General features: G+C 44.5%; 1 protein-coding gene across 2 annotated transcripts in view; it reads left to right on the top strand.

Annotated features, from left to right (window-relative positions):
- The window catches only part of tmem132a (transmembrane protein 132A), a 26,102-nt gene extending 15,970 nt beyond the window's left edge, over nt 1-10,132 (top strand). For both annotated transcript variants that reach the window (XM_085458395.1, XM_085458394.1), the window contains 8 exons: nt 1-140; nt 218-370; nt 778-973; nt 1,061-1,204; nt 4,232-4,434; nt 8,140-8,359; nt 8,440-8,631; nt 8,716-10,132. The exon at nt 1-140 is cut by the window's left edge and continues 124 nt beyond it. In XM_085458395.1, coding sequence (XP_085314521.1) covers nt 1-140; nt 218-370; nt 778-973; nt 1,061-1,204; nt 4,232-4,434; nt 8,140-8,359; nt 8,440-8,631; nt 8,716-9,567 — 2,100 coding nt within the window. In that variant the 3' untranslated portion in view covers nt 9,568-10,132. The remainder of the gene's footprint in view (nt 141-217; nt 371-777; nt 974-1,060; nt 1,205-4,231; nt 4,435-8,139; nt 8,360-8,439; nt 8,632-8,715) is intronic.
- The last annotated feature ends 2,667 nt before the right edge of the window (nt 10,133-12,799 follow it).

Below are 12,799 nucleotides of genomic sequence, written 5' to 3'. Positions count from 1 at the left end.
AGCGGACAAGAAGAGGAGGAGCTCAATCTGGACTCCCATGTGGTGATTCGCTATCACAGAGGCCCAGTCCTAATAGGACAGCAAATCAGAGTCTCAGTGAATCTGAGAGCTAATGTCAGTGGTCATTTTGCAGCCATTAGGTAATTAAAAAGAACATTTGTGCAGCTCTTTGTTCATGTCCACAGCTGCTGTCAATAGCCACTCTTTGTGTCTTCAGGATGAAGGTGAAGAAGGGCCTGGTGTCAATAGTGGCCCAGAGAACTTTGACCTCTGACATGTGGACAGTGACCCTGGAAAGAACCCAAGCCTCCAAACACGATGTGTTGTCCATCCTCTGCCACAGACAGAGAAAACTAAAGCAGCCACATGAGTAAGTTCAGCAACACCTTTTTCCAACATGTTAATAGAATATTAAAGTCAGCCATCTTTAAGGAGACGTATGCAATGACTTTACTGCAGTTTCCATAAAGTGAGGTTGGGGTGCACCCTGGAGGGGTTTCCAGTCTGTTGCAGGGCTAGTACAGAGAACGGCAGCTGGATAGTGTAGTGGAACGACTACACACCTTTGGAATGGAAGTCCCAAGTTCAATTCCCTCCCAGTATCCAGTAAGGGTCCTGGCTAGGCCCCCCCCCCCCCCCCCATGCCGAAACACCAAGCCCTGCAATGGCGCGGCTATGTCCGCAGCTTGGACACGACACATTTCGCTTTGCGGTTGTGTATGTGGCTAATAAAGCTCATTTCTTCTTTCTTTGAATGTGATCTTTGTCTGCCTGCAGTCCCACTCTCCTCCAGCAGGTGGCGTGTTTGTCAGTCGACGGCTTGAGGCGCAGCTTCGGTGTTGCCATGATGGTGCCTGCTAATTGGTGGGTGGAGTACTCCAGACGTACTACCGTCCCACCATCACATGTAGGAGCAGTGAGCATCTTTTCATTCACAGATCGTCACATCTTTGGCATTGCACCTATAACAGAGGTACGTAATTCTTTTAAAGTCCATCAGATGCCCATCACATGTCATCTGATTGCTCTGAAGGTGTGTTTCCTGTTGGTCTGTCCACAGAGTAACACGTTGATCAACACAGCTATACTGAACAACCAGCCCGTGCTGCTGCCCGTCATTGTGCTGGCTGTAAGCCATGACGAGAAGGTGTCAGATGTTACCTCTGCAGTCACATGTCACTCCATCAATGAGAATAGTATCAAGGTGCAACATGTCTCACAACATGTCTCACAACATGTCTCACAACATGTCTCACAACATGTCTCACAACACACATTTCACAATTTCATGAGCAGTCTGGTTCTGCTGGAGGTTTCTTCCTGTTAAAAGAGAGTTTTTCCTCAACAATGTCAGCAAAGCGCTTGCCCAGAGCTGGTCATATGATTGTTGGGGTTTTCTGTGTTGTATTATTGTTGGGCAGGGGTCTCAAACTTGCAGCCCGGGGGCCACTTGTGGACCACGTCATGTCAATACAGTGGGGCAAAAAAGTATTTAGTCAGCCACCGATTGTGCAAGTTCCCTCACCTAAAATGATGACAGAGGTCAGTAATTTGCACCAGAGGTACACTTCAACTGTGAGAGACAGAATGTGAAAAAAAAATCCATGAATCCACATGGTAGGATTTGTAAAGAATTTATTCGTAAATCAGGGTGGAAAATAAGTATTTGGTCAATAACAAAAATACAACTCAATACTTTGTAACATAACCTTTGTTGGCAATAACAGAGGTCAAACGTTTACTATAGGTCTTTACCAGGTTTGCACACACAGTAGCTGGTATTTTGGCCCATTCCTCCATGCAGATCTTCTCGAGAGCAGTGATGTTTTGGGGCTGTCGCCGAGCAACACGGACTTTCAACTCCCGCCACAGATTTTCTATGGGGTTGAGGTCTGGAGACTGGCTAGGCCACTCCAGGACTTTCAAATGCTTCTTACGGAGCCACTCCTTTGTTGCCCGGGCGGTGTGTTTTGGATCACTGTCATGTTGGAAGACCCAGCCTCGTTTCATCTTCAAAGTTCTCACTGATGGAAGGAGGTTTTGGCTCAAAATCTCACGATACATGGCCCCATTCATTCTGTCCTTAACACGGATCAGTCGTCCTGTCCCCTTGGCAGAAAAACAGGCCCATAGCATGATGTTTCCACCCCCATGCTTCACAGTAGGTATGGTGTTCTTGGGATGCAACTCAGTATTCTTCTTCCTCCAAACACGACGAGTTGAGTTTATACCAAAAAGTTCTACTTTGGTTTCATCTGACCACATGACATTCTCCCAATCCTCTGCTGTATCATCCATGTGCTCTCTGGCAAACTTCAGACGGGCCTGGACATGCACTGGCTTCAGCAGCGGAACACGTCTGGCACTGCGGGATTTGATTCCCTGCCGTTGTAGTGTGTTACTGATGGTGACCTTTGTTACTTTGGTCCCAGCTCTCTGCAGGTCATTCACCAGGTCCCCCCGTGTGGTTCTGGGATCTTTGCTCACCGTTCTCATGATCATTTTGACCCCACGGGATGAGATCTTGCGTGGAGCCCCAGATCGAGGGAGATTATCAGTGGTCTTGTATGTCTTCCATTTTCTGATGATTGCTCCCACAGTTGATTTTTTCACACCAAGCTGCTTGCCTATTGTAGATTCACTCTTCCCAGTCTGGTGCAGGTCTACAATACTTTTCCTGGTGTCCTTCCAAAGCTCTTTGGTCTTGGCCATGGCGGAGTTTGGAGTCTGACTGTTTGAGGTTGTGGACAGGTGTCTTTTATACAGATGATGAGTTCAAACAGGTGCCATTCATACAGGTAACGAGTGGGGGACAGAAAAGCTTCTTACAGAAGACGTTACAGGTCTGTGAGAGCCAGAGATTTTCCTTGTTTGAGGTGACCAAATACTTATTTTCCACCCTGATTTACCAATAAATTCTTTACAAATCCTACCATGTGGATTCATGGATTTTTTTTCACATTCTGTCTCTCACAGTTGAAGTGTACCTCTGGTGCAAATTACTGACCTCTGTCATCATTTTAAGTGGGGGAACTTGCACAATCGGTGGCTGACTAAATACTTTTTTGCCCCACTGTATGAGCAGAGAGTACAAACATGCTGAGGACTGTGTCAGTTCAGTGAGAGTCACAAACTAATGTGTACGCTCATGTCTGCATTTTATTTTGTTAAATATGAACATAACGACAGCAGAAGTGCTACCACGTATGTGGGCAGACAGAGAGGACCAATGTGTTTGTTTGGTAGATCAATGAAAGGATTCAGTTTGTTAAGAGGGAGTTTGCGTTTTATCTTGTTATACAATGTTTGAAAACGCAAAGAAGCAAAACATTTTCAGTATTATTTGTTTGTGTTTTCTTGTTTGTTTGTTTTGTATTCCTTGAACACTAAAGTGTCCTCCAATGAGACGACAGTGCCAGCAGTGGCCCACAGCTCATTTCAGTTTGTAGGGTCACCTTACAATTAACGCACCCAGAGGCAACTGTTTAAGTTTTATATAATTCATTTTAAATTCCATTTTTAGTTAACCAAAACAACTGCACTACCTCAGTGCTTAAAGTAAAAGTCAAAAACAGTTAAACAACATCTTGGAGTCTTTTTCAGTGGCTCAGTTTTGCCAGGTTATCGTAGAGACGGCTCGATTGCTGTCGCTTGACATTCAAATTTGACCTGCACCTGGTTCACCTTAAATTTAGTTTGTGCTGTTGACTAGGTCCAAAGTCAAGACTAAACTTCAGTGTTTCTAAACCTCTCTGGGTAAATGGACCTTACAGTATACAGGGCCTTTCTGCTTCATTTGAACACTCAGAGCAATTCAAGCCTCATTCAGCCAGTCACACACATATTCACACAGCACTTTTATTTATGCCTAAGCTTTATTGTTTGGCAAGGTGGAGTACACAACTGATTAAAAACAGCTCACCCAAAATGAAACATGCATGTTTATCCATTTTTATCATTTCGGTGATATTTTCCCAGGTTTGTAATGTTGGCTTTAGAGATGTCTGAATATAACAGAATTCAACTCCACTCTGAGCGTAACGGTGCCTTTTCAAAAATCACAAACCAAACATTATCATCCATCTACCAAACTGTGTTTAGAGAGGTTTAGCACAAATCTGAAAAGTACGTGAGACAGCTAATTGAACTTTAATGCCAAAAGGAAACCAGTGCGATTACTTTAAACTGTATAAAACAAATATCATATTTTGTATGTGTCTCTTCCATACAGGTTTCCAGTGATTGCTCTACCCTCTACGTTGATGGCAGTGAATCAGGATTAGGGTCGACCTGTGCAGTGGTGGAGTTTCATCTGGGCATGCTCAGTGGGTCTGTGTGTCTGGAGGTTTGGGCTCCCTCCGTGCCCCTACATGTCTCCTTGGCAGATCCTACTCTCAATGTCATTGATGGATGGAACCTGATCACAGAGAAAGGGTAAAAACTAGGCCCGCTGTGTCTTCAGTCTGTTTTAACTTGTTGTACTATAGTTCATTGTATCTGTGTTTATCTCCTCTCTCCTCTGGAGATGTAACCATTTCCTTAAAGGCCTGTTGAACTACACTGACTCTTCTACTGCTTGGTTCAAACTACATAATACCTAAATGAAAACAGAGTGTGAAAACTGAAAAGGTTTATGTAATTAACTCATCATGACCCCACAATCATCCGGTCTAGCATCATTTTACCGGAAAGAAATACTGCGCAGTATAAAACCAGTGTATTTAATGTTTGTTATCATGGGACAAACTGCAGACCGGTCACAAGATGTTCTATGAGAATATACTACATTCATATTCTGCATGGACAAAAGTGAAAAATGTGATACATAGTAATCTCGTAAGCTTTTTACCAGAAACATGATCAAACACAGTAAGAGTATAAAAACGTTTGCTTACCAAAAAGTACCACATTGCTGTGGCCTGTGTTAAATATCCCAATTCTTTGAACTTTGGGCTGAAGGAAGAACAACAATCGGTGTGTAAATGCTCAATCAACAATCTCTTTATTCCATACAATTCTCATTATTTCATACAACACTTTGAGCATAAACGTCCAGACGGGAGATGTGGAAAGGAGGGTGTCCGCCACGTCTCGAAGTGTCTGACCGTTTCTCACATTCTTATAGCTTCAGCCCCCCCCCCCCAAAGTCACAAAACCTAAACATCCACATTCTTTCGCTCTCAGTGAGCCTAAACTATGGCCTTGGCTTCCTGTTCAGTATGTTTTGTTCTTTCTAATCAGAAAAGGAAGGCCATGATTCTACACAAACAGCATTTCTTATAACTCAGCAGTATAATGCATCATAAAACAGTGTAATGATTTCACAATCTTTAATCTAAGGCATAATGTGGCCTATAGCATTAGCAAACAGGCAAATTCAGCAACTGACATCTTCTTTCATCATCTTTCGTACTTGAGCTCGTAAGCCCACATGAATGGGAAGGGTCGCATCAGGAAGAGCATGGTGTCAAATTTTCGCGGATCACCAGAAAAAGTCAGTCGGGGCCCAGGGTAACAACAACCACCTCCAGTACTATTTGTCAACAGGGTCCTGGTGGAAACTGTTGGCCAAAGACAAAAGAAGAGAAGAGAAGGAAGGCGGGAGTGTGGAGATGAGAGTAGGGATGCTGAATGTAGGGAAAGTAGGGACGAGCAGGTGACGAGGTAGGAGGAAAGCAAGAAGAATCGGAGATGGATTCAAGCTGTTGATGAGGAAGGTGCACACAGATGGACCACATCTCTGAAGAAGGTACAATCTGAAGTTTGGGCACTTTGTTGCTCTGAAGCATTCATGTACATGTTAACAATGCCACAATCTTCCTAGGAGTACAAATTCGAGGACCCAAAGGTCACCCCAAAGGTCAAAGCATGCAGTGTTCAGAGAAACAAACAAAGAAAAAACAACAGCTACATCTCAGACAGCTTCTCTTTTCTGGAAGTGCCTCCTCTGAACTGAACATGATGACACAGATTTACAGAGTTCCATCTGAACAAACTAGAAGACCAGAACGATGTGTGGCCTTAATGCACAGCAGCATGTTTGGAGAAAGCATATCAACACAACACTGCACAACAACTGCCAAGGACGGGGGGGCATGATATGGCCTTGTTGAGTCAAAAGTTCAGCCATCTGTCCAACAGCTAAAGCTTGGCCAAAACTGGGTCATGCAACGGGATGATTATGAAAAATATATGTTTCACAGTTTGTATATTTTTAAAAAATCCTCATTCAGGTCAATGAGAGAGAGGCAGAGTGTGGGAGGAGCAGAAAAATTGCACTGAAATCTTTTCAACCTGCCAGTAATCCAATAATTACGACCACACAACCATCATTTTACACTCAGGTCAAAGCTGATTTCTCTTCTTTCAAGCAAGGTCTTCCTCAGATCCAGCAGATGAATAGTTTTTGGAGGCATATGAGTGAGTGGTCAGAGGTTTACAGACACTCATTATGAGGCACAAACATGGACTTTATTTACACTGCCAGTCAAAGTCTGGACACACTGAGATAAGATAAGATAAGATAAGATAAGATAAGATAAGATAAGATAAGATAAGATAAGATAACTCTTTATTGTCATTGCACAGTTATACATAGCACAATAGTACAATGAAATTGGAAAACTGTCCCATGTCGGCAAACACAACACAACACGACACAGTAACTTGACTTAAGTAATAAAAAGAAGAAGTAGTGTGTGTTTATTGCACATTGTTATTATTGCATCTTGTTATAAATATAAATATCATTATTGTTATTGTTGTTACTGTTGTTACCCCCCCCCCCCCCCCAAAAAAAAAAAAACACCAATCTGACAGCCTCTGAACCTCAGCTCTGTACGCTGCCTCGTCTCCCCCTGAGATGAGCCCTACCACGATGGTATCATCTGTGAACTTAATGACTGCGTTGTCTGGGTAGGTACTAACACAGTCATGTGTAGAGTGTAGTGTGTACACACTTTCTCATGGAATGGTTTTTCTTTATTTTCATGACTATTTACATTTTAGATTCTCGCTGAAGCGATCAAAATTATGAATGAACATATATCGAGTTATGTAGTAAAGATGTTTTATATTCTACATTCCTCCAAATATCCGCCCTTTGCTTTGATTACTGCTTTGCATACTCTTGGCCTTCTCTCCATGAGCTTCATGAGGTCGTCTCCTGAAATGGTTTCCAACAGTCTCGAAGGAGTTCCCAGAGATGCTGAGCACCTGTTGGCCTTTTTGCCTTCACTCTGCGCTCCATCCCAAACCATCTCCATTGGGTTTAGGTCAGGTGACTGTGGAGGCCAGGCCATCAGGTGCAGCACTCCATCACTCGCCCTCACACAGCCTGGAAGTGTGTTTGGGGTCATTGTGCTGTCCTGGCGTGTTGCTGCAGGATGCTGTGGTAGCCATGATGGTTCAGTGTGGCTTCAGTTTTGAATAAATCCCCAACAGTGTCACCATCACATCTCCTCCTCCGTGCTTCACAGTGGGAACCATGCATGTGGAGACCATCCGTTCACCTTCTACGTTCAAGACACGGCAGGTGGAACCAAAGATCTCAGATCTGTACTCACCAGACCAAGGCACAGATTTCCACTGGTCTAATGTCCACTCTTTGTGTTTCTGGGCCCAAACAAATCTCTTCTTGTTGCTTTTCCTTAGTTGTAGTTTCTTAGCAGCTGTTTGATCATAAAGGCCTGATTCACACAGTCTGCTCTGAACAGTTGATGCAGAGATGTGTCTGCGACAGGAACTCTGTGTGGCATTGATCTGGGCTCTAATCTGAGGTGCTGCTAACCAAGGTTGTTGTTATCATTGTTTTAATTATTGTATATTTAAAAACAATATACAAAAAACAATAATAAGTTCAGTGGGAGCATGAATGTTAATGTAATTTGGGGCTTTTAATAAATCCCCCCACCAAAAGAAAAAATGGACTCCATTATTGTGCCTCAGAGCTCCTGACGAGACGTAATTTGAGAAGGAGAATGTGTTGCCATTAAAATATCAGTGTTGTCATCAGCAACATTTGGATGGAAAACATGCTTCTCTCTTTCTTTCAGAGTAAACTTGCACACACATTTCTCCAACATGCAGACACAGATACGTCAGGATCTTTAATCCCTCGTGTGTTTTCTTCTTGCTCAGGTGTGTGCCGGTGTATCAGCGCTCCTCAGTCCAGGTTCTGACCCAGTTCACAGCTCTGGACTCCCACAGCAGAACCACACACCACCTGGGTTCCTCAGATTGGTTTGTAGATGTGACTGAGCTGGTCAGTAACTGGCTGAGAGTAGAAGACCCCCGAGTGGCTTCCCTCAGGCCCCAAAACATCGTGATAGGATTAAGACCTGGAAAGACATCACTGCATGTAGGCGACAGTTGTGCATGCATTAACTGCTATTGTTTCACTTCTTGAGCATCTCCTCTCATTCTCACCTTCATCCTTAGATTATCTCGGAGCAGTGGGATGGCATGTTGGGCACATGTGACATCACTGTGTCCTCTGACACTGTCAGCGCTGGCGATCTGTCTGTACAAGCGGTCAGTGGCCTGGGAATGTCAGTGAAGTCCAGCCCTGCCCACCCCTCCATCATCACAGCAACAGTGACAGCCTACAACACCATGTACCACTATCACCAGGTGACAAACACTCGTTTCACTCCACTTCCTCAAGTCTCATTAATCCACTGAAGCTGAGATAAATTTGCCCTGTTTTCCCTGTAGGAGGCCTCCGTCAGTGTCTGGCTGCAGTTCAGTGACGACACTGCCTCCCTCCTCTCCTCTTTCAGTGACCTTCCCTTCTCCCTGCGTCTCTCCTCATTGGCTGAGAGTGTTATTATGGTGACACCCAGTTTCAATCAACGCGTCTTTGCTCAGGGTGACGGAGGTGGGCCTTTACTGCGAGCAGAGCTTCTGGTTTCTACGTGCGCCGATCAGCTGATTGTCTCAAACTCTTTTGATGAAGAGAACGAGGAGCGGCAGGCTTCTACAAGACGAGAAGGGACCCGCAGGCTGGCGAGGGGATCAGGCTGGATAAGGGTCAACTTAGACCTAGACTTCATGCAGCCAGTAGCCAAGAAGAGCGAGGATGGTGTGGAGTTTGAGTTTGACATTTCAGACACACTGGTTGGATCACACGGTGACATTTACTCATCAAACAAAGATGAAAGTTGGAACGTGAGCACCAGCAGTAACTACTATGAGAAAGTAAGTCAGACCATGACTAACAGAAAGTGGAATGAGGTGGACAAAGGAGGCATGGTCAGTCGAAACACTCTAGAAAGAGCAGTGCTGATGCCGAGCCTGGACGAGGGCAAGGTGTACTTCTTTCCGAGCCAGGATAAAGGAGGAGCAGAGGAAGACAAGCAGGGAACTCATGAGTTGGAACTTGGCGTGGGTGCTGTCCTCTCTCTGCTCTGTCTCTTTGCTGTCCTCTTTCTGGCTAACTGTCTGCCCTCCACCCTGCGACACAGGTCGAGGAGGACAAAAGAGAGAATGGAAGGAGAACTGGAGGCAGGTGCGACAGAAGATGGAGAGGAGATGGAAAGGGAAAAGGCCAAGGACTGGAAGACATAGAAGATGAAGAACATAGAGCTAAACAGAGAACAATGGAGAGAGTTTTAAAGAAGTAGCAGCTGATACTGACACCTTCTCTTTGCTAGACTCATATCAGGATCTAATGAACCGAAACTCAAACTGTTCTATTCAAACACTTTAAAGGTTTAATTCAACCAGTTTGAGCATGAGCTGAGCTTTAATTTGAGAAAAACAATTTTTACTTTCTTTTAGTTTCACCAATCAACAGGTTGATGCTCATCTACATGACTTTTGTCCCCTTACCCTGACCCCTTTAACCTTTAAGTCCACATGATATCTGAGTAAGGTAGGTGAGCAAAGCAGCTTTTCAAAATGTATCTAAGTGTGTATAATTTAGCTTTGTAGAACCACTTCTTATTGTTAATCCCCTTCCCCCTGTAGTAGGCACATTTTGGAGACATTAGGTTTGATCTTAGTAGGCCAGATCTTTGAAAGGCAGCCATTGTGTGAAACAGGCAGAATAAAGACTTTCTATTAAAACAAATGACACGTTTAATGCTAAACGTGGTGCTGTCATTTTTGTCAGTCGTTACTTATGGTTTCATTGTCGTGTCTAAAATAAAGTTTGTTTTAAGAGTCTTTTTGCTTTTCAAAGCACTCCTCGTACTGAGTGGTACTGAGAAAGGTTATCTGAGCTGGAGCTGCTTACCTCTGCAGCTCAGAGTATGCTGGAGGTGAACTTGGGTGTAATGATCAGTGACTTAGGCTACGTCCACACGCACACAGGTATTTTTGAAAACGTTTTTGGTTTTGTTTTTCAAATCCCGTCCACACGTGCGGTTTTGGAAAAATATCTCCGTTCACATGTAAACGTTAAAAATGAACTGTTGGCCAATCAGAAGTCCAGGAGCCTGGGAGGGACTAAACAGGGTTTTGTGCTCATAAAACCTGAAGTACTTTCTGTAAAGGCAGCTAATTTTGTTCTCGTTTTCAAGTGCCTTCATCATTTCAAATGTTAATAACTAAAGACAGTATTTTCATTGTTGTGTAGACTCACAACTCAGGAATGAACTAATGCATACAGCATACATAAATGCAATTGATTCAACACTGACGTCTGGATTTAGGTTGTGACAGCGTCTGTGTTGAAGGAAGAAGCCACGTCCAAAGTGCCGTCTGACGCATCTGTCTTTGTAAATGGAGGGACACTAACTGAGTGTGAGTGTGTACAAACTGCAGACAGTCAGATTAACAGCAGCAGTATCTTGTCTCTATCCGCCATTGTAGAAATGTAACTCATGTAAACAATAACATGGCGCACAGCGTGATGTGAAAAACGGCGCACACCTTTGCTGTTGCGAGACTAAATCTCCACACGTAAAAAACACAAAGACTGAGTTTTCGAAAATATCCACCCTGGCAGGAGATTTAAAAATCTCTGTTTTCAGTGACCCAAAAGGCTGTTTTCAAAAATCCCAGCGGACGTGTGGACGTAGCCTTAAAGGCCACTGAAAAAGCACCATGATGAGTCAGACGTTCAGACAGGAGCCACAGGATGATGGAGAGTGCACTTGCTGCTGGAGCATAGCATGTTTGTTCTGCAGTGGATTTGAGAGCTCAGTAAGTAAACACTGTGTGTTGTGGACTCTTGCAATACTTGTTTCAGAGGTTAAAAAGAAAAAAACATGGGTATTGCTTTTTCATTAATCTTTGCATGGAGACCATCTGTTAGATAAGATAAGATAAGATAAGATAAGATAAGATAAGATAACCTTTATTAGTCCCACACGTGGGAAATTTGTTTTGTCACAGCAGGAAGTGGACAGTGCAAAAGTTATGAGGCAAAAATTAGAATACAATAAGAATAAATACAGTACACAACTGTACAGAATAGAATAAAATAATATACTATATACAGTAGAATAAAATAGAATAAAAATATACAATAAGATAAAAATAGAATACGAATGCTATATACAACTGAGTAAAAATACAACGATGCCAGAAAAGATTATTGCACTTAGTGTTATTGCATATGTATGGATGTGTGTGCTTGATCAGTTAAAGTCTTTGTTGTGGAGTCTGACAGCAGTGGGGAGGAAAGACCTGCGAAATCTCTCCGTCCCACACCGTGGGTGCCGCAGTCTCCCACTGAAGGAGCTGCTCAGTGCTGTCACAGTCTGCTGCATGGGGTGGGAGATGTTGTCCATCAGGGATGACAGCTTAGCCGCCGTTCTCCTGTCACTCACCACCTCCACTGGGTCCAGAGGGCATCCTAGAACAGAGCTGGCCCTTCGGATCACCCTGTTCAGTCTCTTCCTGTCCCCAGCAGAGATGCTGCCGCCCCAGCAGACCACACCATAAAAGATAGCAGAAGCCACCACAGAGTCATAGAAGGTCTTCAGGAGTGGGCCCTCCACCCCAAACGACCTGAGTCTCCGCAGCAGGTACAGCCTGCTCTGCCCTTTCCTGTAGAGGGCGTCTGAGTTATGAGTCCAGTCCAGTCTATTGTTCAGATGAACACCAAGGTACCTGTAGCTGTCCACAGCCTCAATGTCCATACCTTGGATGTTCAGTGGTTGCAGTGGAGAATGCTTGTGCCTGCGGAAGTCTACCACCAGCTCCTTGGTTTTACTGGCGTTGATCTGGAGGTAGTTCAGCTGGCACCACTCCACAAAGTCTTGAGTCAGTCCTCTGTACTCCTTGTCGTCCCCATCAGTGATGAGGCCGACTATTGCAGAGTCATCAGAGAACTTCTGCAGGAAGCACTGGGTGGAATTGTGGGAGAAGTCTGCAGTGTAGATGGTGAAGAGGAACGGAGCCAGAACCGTTCCCTGTGGGCCCCCGTACTGCAGACGACCCTGTCCGACACACAGCCCTGAGTCCTCACATACTGTGGTCGGTCGGTGAGGTAGTCCAGGATCCAGGTAGTGAGGTGATGGTCCACTCCAGAGTTCTCCAGCTTGTCCTTTAGAACCGAGGGAAGAATGGTGTTGAAGGCACTGGAGAAATCAAAGAACATGATTCTCACAGTGCTTCCAGCGGTCTCCAGGTGAGCGAGGGAACGATGTAGGAGGTGAATGACGGCATCATCCGCTCCAATGCCAGGCTGGTAGGCAAACTGAAGTGGGTCCAGTGATGAGCTTGTTAGGCGCCGAAGCTGAGCCAGGACCAACCGCTCCAGGGTCTTCATCAGGTGGGATGTCAGAGCCACCGGCCTGTAGCTGTTGAGGTCCTTGGGGCTTGAAGTCTTTGGCACTGGTACAACACA

The sequence above is a fragment of the Copadichromis virginalis genome, linkage group LG6 (assembly GCF_057382275.1).
Source record: "Copadichromis virginalis isolate Kocher_CV1m ecotype Utaka linkage group LG6, C_Virginalis_male_GT1.1, whole genome shotgun sequence".
Taxonomy (NCBI): Eukaryota; Metazoa; Chordata; class Actinopteri; order Cichliformes; family Cichlidae; genus Copadichromis; species Copadichromis virginalis.
The sequence above is the reverse complement of the archived record's forward strand: the minus strand, read 5'-3'. Positions and strand labels throughout refer to the sequence as shown.